Source organism: Hydractinia symbiolongicarpus, chromosome 2, assembly GCF_029227915.1.
Source record: "Hydractinia symbiolongicarpus strain clone_291-10 chromosome 2, HSymV2.1, whole genome shotgun sequence".
Taxonomy (NCBI): Eukaryota; Metazoa; Cnidaria; class Hydrozoa; order Anthoathecata; family Hydractiniidae; genus Hydractinia; species Hydractinia symbiolongicarpus.
Genome location: NC_079876.1, coordinates 15605394 through 15622219, shown reverse-complemented (window position 1 = coordinate 15622219; position 16826 = coordinate 15605394). Strand labels below are relative to the sequence as shown.

General features: G+C 30.1%; 3 protein-coding genes across 3 annotated transcripts; all 3 read left to right on the top strand.

Moving 5' to 3' along the window:
* The first annotated feature begins 570 nt into the window (after positions 1-570).
* On the top strand, positions 571-2629 carry LOC130629836 (uncharacterized). The gene is made up of 5 exons (XM_057443198.1): positions 571-578; positions 882-1071; positions 1187-1361; positions 1674-2021; positions 2490-2629. The coding sequence occupies exons 1-5, from the start codon at positions 571-573 to the stop codon at positions 2627-2629; spliced, it is 861 nt and encodes a 286-aa protein (XP_057299181.1).
* Positions 2630-6488: 3859 nt separating this feature from the next.
* LOC130629835 (uncharacterized) lies at positions 6489-13964 on the top strand. The gene is made up of 15 exons (XM_057443197.1): positions 6489-6510; positions 6720-6908; positions 7042-7135; positions 7985-8198; positions 9500-9539; positions 9769-9859; positions 9940-10204; positions 10298-10349; positions 10520-10837; positions 10908-10934; positions 11021-11139; positions 11228-11292; positions 12202-12371; positions 12558-12695; positions 13381-13964. Exons 1-15 carry the CDS (start codon positions 6489-6491, stop codon positions 13719-13721), a joined length of 2145 nt encoding a protein of 714 aa, XP_057299180.1. The 3' UTR covers positions 13722-13964.
* Positions 13965-14265: 301 nt separating this feature from the next.
* On the top strand, positions 14266-16233 carry LOC130629834 (lactadherin-like). The gene is made up of 6 exons (XM_057443196.1): positions 14266-14320; positions 14436-14653; positions 14831-14891; positions 14962-15257; positions 15868-16015; positions 16220-16233. Exons 1-6 carry the CDS (start codon positions 14266-14268, stop codon positions 16231-16233), a joined length of 792 nt encoding a protein of 263 aa, XP_057299179.1.
* Positions 16234-16826: the final 593 nt, after the last annotated feature.

Sequence of the window (16826 nt, the reverse complement as noted above, 5' to 3'; positions counted from 1 at the left end):
TAACTCTGTATTTTCTTCCCATAGCCTCCAGCCTAGTAGTGGCTTCGGCCTTGTGGGTTGGGTTTAGCTGTTGTCTAGTTACTAAGTAAAAATATTTTAATTTTAAGTATAAAATAGAATGATAATAATTAACATATTGTTTTTAGACATTTATTACGAACAGAGCAAATAATTCCATAATAACACATTGGTTTGACATTCTATTAATATGCAGTATTATTGATATCATCCCTCAACAAGGTGGAGGATGTATGAAAATTGGTTTTACTGGTTGTTTAACAAGTTAGTTGTTTCTGATTAAATATAATTATGCATTTTTGGTAATTGTATGGGTTGTGGATATGTAAAGTTTCACATAGTTTTGTTAATATATAAAGCCTCCTCACCAACTATCCAGTTATTACAAAAAGTAGTGATGATCAATTTGAACAGAACTTTAGTTCCTATTGTGTTTAGGTTGCATGAATAAACTTGGACTTGAAAGGAGAAAACCAGGAATAACTTTATCTGCTTCTAGTTCCTATTCAAATAATAATTTGCCGGATAAAGCTCGATTGCATAGTCTTAAAAATGCCTGGGCAAGAAAATTTGGTATGTTAAAAAACCTAATTACTTCTTGTACTTTTAAAGTCACTTCATATTCGTAAGCCTTTCTGTGTTGTTTTTTTAACATACTTTCTTTGTACATTTTGTTGTTGATTTTATATTTCTATGGTCAGTTTCCAGATCTTGGTGAACAACAGTTTTGCGTTTCAAATGTATTTTAACAGACAAAATGTTATTGCATTACTTCTTACTTATTGTTTGTAAAAAATAATAGCTGGCATAGCCGAAAACATTTTTGTTAATTTTAAAATTTTTGTTTTTAACATTTCATGTAGTCGAATATTTTTTGCAGGTGATTCAAACATTTGGCTTCAAGTGTGCTTTAATGAAACAAAATACATTTTTGGAATTGCTCTGCAAGGTATTGGTTATGCATGGAATGATAGAATTGAAACCTTCAAATTAAAATATGGATATAAACATGATTCTGTCATATATGGTTACAAAATAAATAATGTTAAACATGTAAGTAAAGTATTCTGATTTTATAATATATTTTAAAAGTGCTTAAAGTTATTTTTTGCACAAGTGTATATTTGCTTTAAAGAGTTTACTTGGTGTAGTTTTAATGTTTCTCCAGGTATTCACAGGGAGCAGCAACAGATACAAAACACAAGTAGCTATTCTTCCAACTATGTTAAAAGCAAACTGCATTAGATTGCATGAAATGAATTGTAATAATAAAGTTAAAAAAAATGGTATTGTGGAGGATCAGGGATGTGGTGGAAGATTAGAAATTATGGGATGTAATGGAGGTTTGTACAGGACTAATTTTTAACCCTACCTTCTTAACATTCATTCACATCTTCATGCAGTAAGAAATTTAATCACACAACATGCATCCATGTTTAAATTAACATAGTATAATTAATAATCTGTTGAGAAATTTTGCATTATTACCATATTTACGTAAATAGGGTCTATCATTATTGGTTTTAAAGCCAACAGTTAATTAAAGTATGCAACTCTTTTCCTTTTTTCAGTACAATATCTGAACTTCCTCTGTATAAAAATAATCTTAACCTTGTAGCAAAAGTGGATTTTACAGGCTAGTATTTATGTTTTAGATAAACTTCCTGGTGTTGTGATTAGCAGATTAAACAACAGTTTACAATGTGCAGCATTTGGTACACATCCGAAAATACAATGGAGTTTGAATGACAAAGTAATTACAAATGATGAAAATTGTACAATCACTGAGATTGGGAATCAAAACGCAACTACATTATATAAATCATTACTCACCTTCAGGAGTAATATTGACATTTTTTTGTTGAGATTTGGTAAATGTGATAATCAAGGGAATGGAACATTGAAGTGTACTAAAAAATACATGTGTGCATATCAGTACATGTTTCAACATTATTTTATCCCTGCTAAAAAATCCTCATTTGTTCTCTCTAAGATTTACGAAGGTTAGAATGTTTTTAAACAAACTTTTTATTACATAAATCTTTTGTATACAATTTTAAATGACTGCTTGTACTTTACAAAGTTTCTATTTTTAGCAAATATCAGATTCAACTCTTTTGTTTCACTCTTTAGTTTAAAAATTTGCTATTTCTTAAAGCAGTTTTGTGTTTTTGCAATGAAACTTAAACAATATTTAAACATGACATGAGTTTTACTTCAATTCCTGTTGTTGTTCTGTGTGTTTTAATACACACTTAGCTTAGTTGTAATATGTACTCACACGTATGTCAATGCAGCTTTGCTTTTGATAATGAATTAAATGTTTGTTTTAAATTGGTTAACAATGGTTTGTTTACAAAACTGGTAGAAAAATATTATTGTGCCTCCCTATAATGTTTTAACATGATTAAATTGATTAAGTTAAGTTTCTTGCTTTTAATTTAAAAAAAAATGCTTTTTTTATGTTACAGCACCGTCACAACCAAGAGAACTGAAAGCAATTGTTATGTCACCCAGTCATGTAAAATTGATTTGGAAACAACCACTTCATATCAATGGTATTTTAAAACATTATCTGGCAAGTATTATTTCATGTTTTTACTTTGGATAACTTTTCCAAAAAAAAAAATCCTATAAATCCTTTTTTTATAAATATCATGATAACTGTCTCTTTATTTTGATAAATAAATAATGTTGTGTAAATTGCAACCTAATAAATGATATTGTTTATTAAATAAAGTTGGAGATATTTTCTGTAGCTCTTGATAATGGATTCTGCCTGATACCTTTGACCGCTGTTTGTGGATGCATCCATCTTTGTCCTCAGGATTTGTTGCATATGTCAAAGCCACTAGCGCTTACTTGATGGCTAACAAGACCCTGGTATATTGGTTTTTATGAATAATTAAAGATTTGCCTTGCTGTTACAGTTTTTGCAGCAAGTAAAAAACAACTTGAGGCGCAAGGATGATGTATTTTGGTTGTTGAGGTTTTTGACTTGGAAAGTTTTCTTTTCAACCAAATTATTATTTGTTTACCTGAAACTATAATTTCTAGTTATGAAAGTTTTTAAGAAGCATTATGTATCAACAAAGTGTGGTAACTTGTGGCTGATTTTGTTGGGATATACTGATACATATAATAACCTAGCTCAATTTAGCTTGGTAGCTTTGCAAGTTTAGGACCTTTTTGTGTAAGCCTTAGATTGTGACATCTAGCTAGTTATATATTCAATAAGGAAATAAAACCAAAACTTGCTTAGATAGTTGGCTAGGTAAATATATAATATGCTTTCAATGTCTTATGCAGTCCTGGTCTCAGCCTGCTCCTGCAACAATGGAGCAGCATTTTTTAATCATGCACCGAAAGCACTTTAGTCACTTCAATAATGCGCACCTGAAATGTCTTTTGTATAAAGTAATTATTTACTATACTAATAATCAAAGAAAAAAATGACTTAAAGTTCGGAATTTGAATGAAAAAACATTTGCATTTAAAAATGAAATATTTTTATAAATTGAATACTTGCATTGTGTAATAACACCTGTTATTCTTTTGCTGCCTTTTTATGTTTCAAGATGAATTCATTAGGTTAGGGCATCATTAGGTTATATATCGCAGAAGTCGCCAGTGGCATGCTTCGAAAATGCTTGTCACTGGCACAGCTTAACAGGAAGCAAAACTGTACAGCAGATTCAATTGTTAGAGTCTTCGCAGAACATCTCTTCTCACAAAACCGAGGGCAGGGCTGACTTATTGCCTGCTGTGTCGTGTGGGAGACAGAACTTCTTGACTTCTTTTTAATACAATATACAATTTTTTCGATTATTATTACTAAATATATTTGATTTCACTTTCCCCTTTTAAAAAGATTTTTTAAACTTTATTCAACATGTTTTTTCTTTGGTATTACATCACAAGAACATTTGTCCAAAAGCTGTATTAAGGTACAGGACACCTAACCTCTCCCATGTTCTGCTTATATTTAACTTGCATGGGTGCGCTCTCTTCTCGCAGTATTCTCTGTGAAGATGAAGGTCTGACTGACTTGTGGCATGATTCCAAATGGTCTTCCGTCTTTCGTTTGAGTCTGAGTGTAATGCACCAACGGAGCATAAGAGTGTCAGCATTAAGGAAAGGGGCTGACTTAAATGTTTTCTATACTTTACGTTCTTCATAATAACACAGACTGGTTTTAATAGTGGCATTCATTCAAATTTCACAACAAAATTACGTCGGCAATTTTTTTGCAATCTTCGTATTTTACGTTGGAAATTACGTCCGCACGCTAATTTTAAGGGCTGATTCATTTATACAAAGTTTTGATACGGATTATACGAATTACGTACAGAAATTTTGAGACGGTCCTTTAATAAAGATGCAAATACATTCAATTACTCAGTAGGCCTACCAGACGACCACACTTTTCATACGTGTTATCACACACCTCAAATTATGAAAACTGAATAATCGCTCTCCTCAATTAAGGTAAGACACATGAAATTTATCACACACCTACAACAATCGAGGCGAGTGAAGTACCACTCAGCTGATAAAATTCATATGACCAGGACTGTTATAAATGTTGGCTAAAAAATTATTATAAGCAGAGGTAGTAGCTTTGCTTATAAAACTTACTTGACAGAGCAACAAAATTTTAAACTTGTTGTTTCAAATTGGGAGATGCATTTGGCTGGTTTGACTAAAACTATGTGTTTGGAAGAACACTTGCTTTTTTAAGTAGAAAAATGAATAAAAATAAACTTAATTTTTTTTAGTAATGGCTTATTACGTCTGCTATTGTAAATGTTATCAAGAAAGTAATTTAGTTAGCTACATGTTTTTGTTATCCAGCTAAAATAGCCGAAAGTCATGTTTTTTACAAAGCTTAAAAAGAACCTTTTTTTATTCAAAATATCAATAATGCAAATCTGCAAAAATAACGTTTTTCATAAAAATCTTTACTGTTTGGATCACCTTTTTTTAGTCAATCTTTTTGAACATTTCTTATACTCAAGAATCCTCTTATCTTTCCATGTTTTTGTATCAAAATCCACCATCTTTATAGTAAATCGTTGCATATATCATGACATGCAAATAATTATCTATGTTGAATGTAAACAATACAAAACTCACCAGCATGTACCAGGTTTTTTTCGCTGCTGGCCTTGATGTCAAAAAGGCAAAAGCCCCTGGGGTTGAGGTTGCTAATGCATCCCTAAAATATAGTATTTTTGAGGTTAATGTTTTGATATTTTTGTAGGTTACCTTGAATGGATTTAAACCATACAACTTGTCTTTTTTACATCAAAAAACTATTGTTGTGAAATATACCAAAGTTGATGTACAAAATCTTTATCCAGGAACGACGTACTTCTTCGAAGTCAAAACCGAAAACTATGCCCTTGTAGGACCTGCTTCCAATGTCACAACTGCAGTTACTCCATATGACAGTACGTTTTTATTTTTTTTCCTTAATAGATGCTAAAACCATATTTGCCAAATCTTAATAATTGCAGGTTGGGAAACATTTTGCTCCACCTTTTTTTTTAGGCTACTTTGTTTATCCAATTCCAATGTTTACATATTTAAGTTCTGCACTGTGTGAACTTTAACTTTCGATCCTTTTTATTTTTCTTTGAAATTTTTACTCTGGATATTTCTTCTTTCAACATTGTTTTATGCATCTTTCAAAAGATGCAAAAGCCTTTCGTTTACAAAATATAAATGATAAAAAAACTCTGCACACCCAACATGGTTAACCCTAAATCCATTTAAAAAAAAAGCTAATTAAAAATCATGATGTAGTAAAAGGTTGAAGCTTGTAAAAGCCAATTTTTTATGCATTTTTAACTAAAAAATCCTGCTGATTAAGCAATTTTGATATTAAGTCAAAATCATTTTCTTAATTCGTAAGGTCCATATTTTAAAGAAGTATTTAAGAAATTTGGATACATATACACTAAAAGAGTAATGCAGCTGTTTGGACAGCTTTGACAAGATTGCTACCACCTTAAATGGGTAAACATTGGTTTGTTTATCAAAATGCTTAAGAATATCAGGTTACCTCCCTATAATGTTGCAACTTAAAGTTGATTAGAGGAAGTACAGCAGGAAATTTTTTGTTTTTATTTAAAGAAATGCTTTTTTCATTTTACAGCACCATCACAACCAAGAGAACTTAAAGCAATCGTTATGTCACCCTCTCATGTAAAATTGGTTTGGAAACAATCACTTCATATCAATGGTATTTTAAAACATTATCTGGCAAGTATTATTTCATGTTTTTACTTTGGATAAGTTAGAAACATGATAAATTTTTTGTATAACAATATACTCAGCTAGTATTTTAATTTTTATTTACATATTTTGAACAGATGATTCTGGAACCATTCATTTATGTATAAGTATTTTTTATTCTGTATGGAAATGAGAAGGTTTGGCCTTGTTTACTTTACAGGCTAAGACATATGATTTTGTTCACTAAACAAAGTTGAAGGTACTTTTCAATTTCCATTAGTTAAACTATTCTGCTAGTTTTCCTCATTGCTTTAATCTGACTAAGTGGCTTCTGATTAAGAAAGTTATAAAAACATATTGGCTTATGTATTTCCAGCTAATATAACTATTTGCTGGAGAAAGGTTTTTTATAGAATTTTTTTTTGAGTATGTTGAAAGTTGATTTTTTGTTGCTTTGGTAGGTTACCTTGAAGGGATTAAAGACATACAACTCATCCTTTTTACAGCAAAAAACTATCGCTGCCAACTATCACACTTTGATGTACAAAATCTTTATCCTGGAACAACATACTTCTTTAATGTCAAAACAGAAAACAATGCTTTTGTAGGACCTGCTTCCAATATAACAACTGTAGTTACTCCATATGACAGTACGTTTTTGAGTTTATTTTCTGTGTAAAAGATGTTAAAAACATGTTAGTCAGACCATAAGTTTAGTTTGAGAAACTTGCTTACATGTATTTGTAGAACTACTTTGTTTATTTTATATTTGTCATACTTTAGAGCCACATGGACCACCCATAACTGTAAAAAAGCTTGGGATGCAAAAAACTGTTTTAACATTGCATTCAGTGTCAGATGAAACTGGACCAATTCGGTAGGCATGGTTAAAGTATATCATAAAATAGTTTTACCCTTTGTGTTATTTAACATTTTTTATAACACATAGAAATTTTTAACGTGAGGTATTAACTCTATAATAACGGTGTTTAAATCTAATTCTTTAGTTATCTTGTAACTTGCTTGCAATATTTAGACTTAGTCTTAAAAGTATATATGTTCTCCTACCCGTACTTCCTGTAACTTTGACACAGTTAAAAATTTAACAGTGCATTGCATAATATTTTCTGAAATTTTTGTTAAATTCTACATTAAATGACCCAAAGTCAAGTTCATTTGGAACAACATTAACAGAGTTATAACTATTAAATTTAACTAAATTTTTGAAAAATTACCACTCCAATGGAGTCGATGAAAGTAAAAAGTAGAGTTTTTTAGAAAAGAACACTTTTTTTAAAAAACTAAATTTTATCGTTATTTATCAGAAAACAAAGTTTTTTGATGAAATTTTTATTTTAAAATTGCATCTATGTTTTTTTATTTACCTATAACGTTTACTTGTTAACTTAAAACATAAGACATTTATAACACTTTCGAAATCAGTATGAGTAATTATGTAAAGCTCATTTCCTCTATGTTCATTTTTTATGTAGTAGGACTTTTAAGTTCCATTTACAAAGACAAATAACTTTCGTGTATCAAAAATTTAAGAAAAAAAATTCAAATGTTACCTTAAACGTAAAGAAGGGGGCCAAATTTCCTTCTATTTTTTATGGGAAAGACTTATACCAACCTATAGAAAATGTTAGGTTATTTTAAAATATTCATACGAAAGTAGGGCATCTGTTAATCATTTTAAGTTAACATTATATTTTTGCATTTTTAGCTTTTATCAACTAACCATTAAAAAAGACAGGAAGATACATTGTTCATATATACCAGACAATACCACATTATTGATTGCAACAGCGTTCACCCATGTGCCTCTAAATGTCGACATACACAAAGGTGTTGAAGATGTTACTATTGCTGGTACTATTATAAAGTTCTCCCTCACAGAAACATATCTGTTTTGCTGGAGGGCAGTTTTAAATGAAACAGTAAGCAGTCGGTTATATTTATATATTTACTAGATAAGGCTTGTGTAAAAATCCACCTAGGGAGGAGAACAATGGAAAAGAGAACCATTGCTTAAATATTGATAACATTTGCAGCACAAGGAGCAGCACAATACACCAAAAAATTTCCAAAATTTTTTTACCTGTTGCCTCTATTGTGTAGAGCTCTGATCAAAATAATGTACAGAATCATGTGGGTTTTTGACGAATGATTAAGGAGATATAAGGGTTGCAGTTCTGGTGACATCAGCAAGGACCTGCTAAAATACGGGAAAAAAATCAGAATTTTGTGTATCACTTGCCTTCATGGTATAGATCTTAAAATGCTGATCAAGAAAATGTATAGGATTATGTACTTTTGACAAAGGTTTGTTAATGCCGTCAACTTATCACGGTGAAAATTGACTGACGCCCTTGCCTCATTTCCAAGTTATTTAAACCTAAGGTTTTGAGTGCATTTTAATGGCTTCATTTATTTAAATTAAGATATTGACGTTACATTAGTGTTATTAATGTCGTGCCGTAACGTCAGAAATATTAACATTTGAGACATAACACTTTTTCAGCAACGTCACAAAAAATGCATACATGTTGAAATTGACTAATCATATTATTATAAGAGATGTAAAACATATGTTGCAAATTTTAATTGGTTAACTTGTGTATGAATGGTAAGAAGTTAAAGAAATAATATTTTTTTAGCCATTACAAGTATAAACTAATTTTCCTCTATACTAAATAAGTACTGGTTACTCAAGGACTTCTTCTTTAAAATTTTGGTAAGTACATATCGTTCTCAACTTTAATGTCAACCTAAAACACATTTTGCCATGCAAGTTTCTTCTTTCAAGGCTTGACTAAGGAAGTTTTTGTATTATTTTCCACAAACATTCCCCGTTATTTATCCCTTATAAAGCTTGGAATTTATAAGAGACCAATTAAATAAGATGAATTTTTGCACAGTGGTGCTTATTATTAAAAAACAGATTTATGCAAACACAAGTGTAGATAACCCTGTCCTGAACAGAACAGAATCTTTGGGGATTGCCTCGAAAACTTTTATAATGAAACATCCACTAAATTGCTTGTCAGTATGGTATGGTGATTTACACTTGTATTGGAGATGTCTGGAATAAAGCTGTCACAGTCAATTTGTAATACAGCTATTATTATAGAGACCAATACAATAATAACAACTTACTGCAGAAGGTACTACAAAAGATGTGGCTTAAATTATGTATATATAAAGTAATTTCCGTACACTAATTTGTTTATTATTTTAGGGCGTGTTGCTGTATAGTATCAATAAGGGTGTTTTACTAGGTTTGTGCTTATTTTGTTAACCAGTGCTATTGTTTTTCATTTTACAATTGCAGACACCCTGTCTTTAGTTAGCTTAGTACACAGTACATATATTTTAAAGATGTTTGATGTTTTTATTTTCCTTTGTGAATAATCGTACTTTGTTATTGGGAGAGTGCCTTTCATGTGCTGTGATGTTTACTACAGTACATTACCTGCTGCTATATATATTTGTTTATTTGTCTTTTAGCACGAAATGATTTAAGGGCAATTGGTAAGGCTACAATGGTTACCTCAAACACTGTTTTATTAAAATTATCCGCTGGGCCAAGCTACATAAGGTAAATTGTCATGAAGAAAATGATCCTAAGGGAAGTTTGACGAACTACAAACTTTGTAAACTAATAGTTTCTATTTTCAGGTACTATCAAATAATAGTAGCAGAAGACTCTATCAACTCTAGTTATCCTGAACCAACTAATCTTACACCTTATTTTGATTCTGTAAAGCCTAGTCATCCATACATCACATCTGAATTTTCTGCAGCTATGTTTAACGAGCTGAGAAACTTTGTTGTTGGCAATGAAAAAACATATGTATCTTCTGTTCATGATATTAAATTTTTTAATGTCAAATTAAAACCTGGGACCACTTATTCTATCTATCTGAAATCTCTTTATAACGAGGTAAGAGTTTGTTATACAAACAATCTAAATACATGTATATCATTTTTTTACCCATAATATTATTCACATAGAATACTACTAAATATTATTTAGACCATCTTCTTTTCATCTCCTTGGAGTTACTTTATCACATTGCCTCAAGTCGGTATGAATTTAATATTTTGGAACATTCTTACTTATAAGAAAGAATATTTTGTGTTTTAAGATTTAAATATACCTTAAATTAAAACTGCATACTTATAGAAAAACAAGTTGTATTGTCGATGCAAGGCAGTCCTTAATCACAATTAATACATTTTATCTGACTTTGTTTAGTTAAAGCTACCCAAAGCATTGTGTTGGCTCGTACTGGTTTGGAAACTTTTATAAGCTGGAGTATATGTAGAGATTTTGAAATCGATACAATTAGCTGTTTAAAAAACAACTCTGTTGTGGCACTGGGAACAAACAAAATCTTTATATCAAGTAATGGATTCAGTAAAAAAGTTGTAACTCAACTTAAAGATAAAACTTACAAATTGAAAATAAAAAATGTAAAATTAGAAGACAGTGGTACATATAACTGTAAAGTACTAGCAAAGATACAATCGCAACCGAAATATTTCACTGAAAGTATTAAATTAGTTGTAACAGGTAGTAATTTGTTTCTTAGGAATATTTTCTTTTCTAATGTGCTATTACGTCTTGGTTTTCTTTTCTTTAGACATTCCTCTTTCATATAACATATCTGGTATGTTTATTTTGTTTTTAATATTTCAAGGTTATTTTATACATGGCAATTTAAATTTATATAACACAATATTTTTTTTCTTTTAGCTCAATGTAATGTGAGGATCAAATGCAATTACAGAAATGTTTATTTTAATAGTAAGAAATTAGAAAAGGACCAATTAAAGAAACTTTTCTCAAGTTTTGTAGAAGCTGTTTTTACTAGAGTAATTACTATTTGTACATTTATTTCCATCTTAGAAAGTTAATACGTTGTAATTCATCTAACTTTGACATTTTTTAAACTTATTTTAGGTGAAAATTCTGTTTTATGAATTGTCTGCAAGTGGAAGTAATATATTAACAGAAAAAGGTTTTGTGTAAGCACTATATTATTAGTCTTTTTATCTACTAGTAGAAACTAGATATTGATAAGGAGCTAAGGTGTCTGACAATGGGATTTTTCACTGATTTTGAGTGCCTCCCGTGTTTGACGTATGTTTGAACCCCACCCAGGTCAATTTTGCTAGGATTTTATCAGAAAGTCGCGATTAATTTTTATTTGGTTTAACAATGTGTTTCCTGAATCATAAAGCAAAAAAAAATGAGAAAAAGAGAAGAAGAAATTTATTGTCATTTCTAGCTGCCTGACCACTGTGGCAGTAATTAGAAGTGTTTATTTTTAAATCACCTCAACAAATGTACAATTTTTTGGTACTAAAAGTTACGCCTGTGTTGGTTGGTCATTGCTTTTGCTATAGTTTGGGCCATAACAGGGAACAAAGTCGGTTTAGCACGCGCTAATCAAAATAATCTCGTAGCCTAGCACAACTGTACTACACCTGAGTTTTTTTGGTATGCAAAGAAATGGTTCGTTTAATTGTGAATAGTAAAAAGCAAAAAGAGTAAAATAGTCTGGCCAGCTGCATGTATTGAAAAGTCTGTATAAAGATGTGGGAATGTAACGTCATCAGTTTCGATCTCAGGATCATCAACTTTCCAAGCGGGAACATTACCACTTCGCTAATTATACACATTGTGATGAAACTATTGAGCTAGATTAGTTACCTGGGGCTTTTACAGTCCTAAAGTATCAACGTGACATTTTTGAGGAGATCCAAAGTTACGCAAGCGCAGTAGCACGAATTGTAAAGATTGAACGCCATTTTTGATTGCTTGAAATTGATTATGACTGTCAATGTGTGTGTTTTGGAAGCTGGTTTACTTATATCATACGTCTATAACATATTTTTTGTTAATCGTGAAATTTAGACCTAATTCCATTTCAGGACCGAAAATTCAATTGAATTTGTCATTACCTTGCAACACAATATAACAGCTGATGTGAAAGAAATTGAGAAATTGGTTCACTTTATTCTGCAAAGAAACAGATATAAGCTTTTTTTACACAGTTCAGACTTTCAAGCAGATATTATCATGACATCAATGGTTGTAAAGGGTAACAGTTTTTTTATATTTTCCATATATTTTCTTTTAAACTTTTGTTTTTGTTATCTTTGATAATGTATTTTACTCCTGACACCATTTAATTTGAATTGTAACCAAAAATGCCCTCTTTTTCTATTTTTTGTTATTTTATTTTGGGGGCAGAAAGATATATAAAAACATTTTTTGACATTTTCAGATTTTAATGAATGCGAATCTTCAGCTATTAAATACTGTGATGATAATGCTGTGTGCATGAATCTACCTGATTGGCTATCATATGCTTGTGCTTGTTCTAAAGATTATCAAGGAAATGGTTTTAGCTGTGTGAAAAAAGGCATGGCATTATTATACTTATTTTCTGCGCTTGGGGACCCAATTATATTGTTTTGTAGTTTTCAAGAATAAATTGTTTTGCTCCCAATAACAAATTCACGCAAAACCATAATACATGCCCATTGCTTTTCCACACTATTAACTTTGATGAAACAGAGAACAACCAAATCCAAACAAAAGATATATATCCAATGTATAAAAGTAAAGGTTATTTTGCTGCAATTTTTATGCATATTTATTTAAAGGTGTATGTCGAACCAATTCTCCTGTTTTGTTTATAAAAATGATTATAAAGCTAGTTAAATGACTTTCAAGTCGAATGTAAGCCATGATAACAATGATGTGTAGATAAAATATATATAAAATGTTGAAAACAATAACTAATAACTAATTAAAAAACTTAACTGAGTCAGGGGCTCTCAGGTGTTGTATATGTATATCAATTTTCTACTGGCTATAATGCTATTTTAATAAAATTATAATAAAATTGGAAATAAGATCTTGTGAGCTCCACAACATCCCAAAGTCAGTGGACAATATTTGCTTTTGACTTCTTGTTTTGCGGTTTTGTTCTGTTTGACTAGTAATATCTTAGAAATAAAAGAGAGTCTTTAGCAGAATGGCATTTTTTTAAACAAGTCTTCACTGATCCTTAAAATAATGTGTTTTTAAAATTACCATTTTAGAAAAGGAAAAAAGCAGCAAACAATACATCATCATCACTGGCAGTATTGTGACCATTATTTTATTGATAATAATTTTTGCATGCATTGTGCAATTCAAAAGACTGCAGAAAACGAAGTCTACAGAAAAATCACTTCCTGAACCTGTTTACACTGATCTTCCCTATGTTACCAATGCATCTGTGATTCACAACCCTGTTACTGATGAAGTATATGAAGATGTGAAAGAATCAATAGAGTTAAAGACACATTACACTGGTTTAGTACCTACTGAAGAAGATGTAACTTACTCTCAATTGACATCAAACAAGAATAAAAAGTCAGAATATTATGAAAACAGTTAAAAGAAATTTATTCATGATTTTATAATTTAAAAATCTTTATTAGATAATGTACAGTTTGTACTAATTTTTTATTCTAAATCCTGTTTTTCACTTTTTTAAATAATATATTATTTTTTACATAGGAATACCTTATTTTTATTTAGAGTTTATAGAGTTTTAATTGTTAATGGTTATGATTATATGATCCTGAAAATATTACGTTTGTTGTTTTAAATGAATTGAGTTTTAAAATGTTATGTTTCATTGCTTGTGATTTTTATTCTTTAATATTGCGATTTTTAAAAGGGTTGTCCTTAAAAAATTATTTGTTTTAGTTGTGAATTTAAATTAGGTCTATGTATTTCAAGTTTTGTTGAATTGTTTCTGGATCTATTAACAAAGTTTTGTTTAAGGTATTGGAAATATCAATTTAGCAAATAGTAGTTGTGATACTAATATATTTTGCCTTAAACTCTGCATCTTTATTTTTGTATAAAAATGTTATAATATCTTTTTGGTAAATTGTAGAGAAGTATGACTTAGATTATGAGAAAAAGAAGCTATGATGGTGTATATATCTTTTTTTATCTTTGCTACATACACTGTCATATCAGTGACAGGTAGGTCTTTTTAGCATATTTTAGAGTCAACCATGGGCATGCTTGTTTTCTTACTTTTTTAATATGATTCTTGTAAAATATACATTGTTAATTCTTAATGTTTTATTTTGTTTAGCCTTGGGTGCGCCTAGAAATTTCAAAAATGAAAATAAAAGTCAAACAAGCCTTACATTTTCGTGGCAACTTCCATCAAATGCTGGAATAAACATTAACAAGTATTACATAGAATGTTCTAGAAGAAATGACAATGAAATTATATGTGCAGAATTTTCTGGAAATCTAAGGAGAGGAACAGTCCATGGACTAGCTGTATACAGCAGTTATTCTTGCAAGGTTAAATAGTGTTGCACTGAGTATTATTAATTTTTCTGTTAAAACTGTGTTTGAACCTTTGTTATTAAAACCACATTTTGTGGAATTCTAGTTTATTAAAGTGAAAGGTTTCCACAACACGCCGTACTTTTAGTTGCAGTGATTGTGATACATGTTGTTTAAAGTATGATTTTTTAGATACAAGCTACATCAACAGGAACTTGGAGTGCATCAGTTATCCAAAAAACATTGAAAGGAGGTTTGTATCCTTTGTAATATAAATTCTCCTTAATTATGAAAATACCTTAGGATTATTTTGCTAATTTTAGCACCATGTTTGCAACCACTTGGAATGGAAAACAATGTAATACCTGATGATCGATTGACTTCATCTGCTGCTGCTTCAAGTGATATGCAGATTTCTTCTGTCATGTTAAACAGTCCTTCCAAATGGTGCAGTATAAATGCTTACATTCAGATTGATTTGGGAAGAATTATGACAATTACTGGTCTTGCAATACAGGGTGATACAGCAGGTGTGTCAAATGTGAACATCAAGTACGGTATAAAGAGTCCAAGTGATTTAGTTGAGTTGTGGGAGGAAAGTGGGGGACGGGTAATAAGGGTAAGTTAATTTTCAATTCCGGTTTTCATTTGCTTATTTTCACAGAACATTCCTTCTGTTAGTTTGTTTATGGTATTCTATTTTAACAAGGCTTTAATAAAAACAATTAAATTAATCTTTGATGTTTAATGGCAGTGTTTAACATTTATAACCAAAACTTCCAAAATCAGTAATTGCCTTAGAGAATAATTAGATGTTAAAAGAATTTTAATAACATTAATTGACAAAATACAGTTGCAGCTGTTAAAATGTAAACTAACCAGGCTCGAGATGGAGAGTAATCATTAAAACAGGCAAATGTTGTCTTGGTTGATCTACGTAGCATAGGTTACACTGTGGACAACAAATTTCATCGCTCATGCTGCTTTATAAGAATTTCCTCCCGGTATTTTTTTTATGGGATTTAAAAATCTAGTGTAATGTTTCCTTGATGATTGGATTATAAAATGATTAATGATACTGATTGTCTTCTTTGCTTTTTTCTAAACTTTTGTGTATAAATTCATTGTAACTTTTTAAAACCTAATTACCTTAACATACGTTGTAGTTACGTAAGATAACGATTAACCTATTACTTTTTTTAAAAAAAGACCTTGTGCATATTTAATAGAACTTTGCATATCCTGCAAGTAAATACACAAAACGACATTGGTTTGAGCAGGATGCATTTACTGTTCGTCATATTCGTATTTCTCCAGTTGTGACAGATCCAAACAAAGTTGTGTGTTTGAAAATTGAATTATATGGATGTGCAGAAAGTAAGTTATTGATTTTAATCCTCTACATTTGTTTCAGTGTGTCTATTCCCACATACTGTTGACTTTTTTAAACATTTTTCATTTTAAAACAAAATATAGCCCTTTCCAATAAAAACGAAACATTTCTAGATTGATAATAATAAAGACGAAGTAAACCAATGAATTACTAATATAATAAAAATAGTTAGTTTTTGATTTTAATAGTAAAGATTGGATGATTATTACTCATATTGTTGAAGGGCTAGCATAGAAAATTAAATTAACATAATTTTTTTCTCAAAGAAATCATTCACAATTGATCTTTTTGGTTTTTGTTTATGGGACATTTTTTTCAGACCATTTTTTTTTAAATTTATATGTATGAGCGTTGGTGAATGGATTTTTTTGATATATTTGATTTCTTCTTGTTTGTATATCGCTACTATTTATTTCTGTTTTTCTAAAATCTTGATTTTTGTTTGTATTTAGCATGTTCATCTTCAATCCAGTCAATATTATACCCGAAAATCAATGGCACAACTTCGCTGTTGCCACCAAATATTTATTCTTCGCGATCATGGTGTTCATCTACTCAAGGATTTTTACGATATCAGTTTGGTATGAAGATTATGTTAACTGGTATGCTAGTACAAACTAGTGAAGCAAAATCAATACCTAATTTTAAAGTCCGTTATGGAGATTCTGTGAAGTATTTAAACTTTGTTAAAAGAGGAAAATCTGAAAAGGTATGATGTCAGTTTTTGTAAGAAATGCCTTGGTTAAGATAACTCAGTGCATATTTGATTAGTTTTGGTATTTTTTATTTAACTAA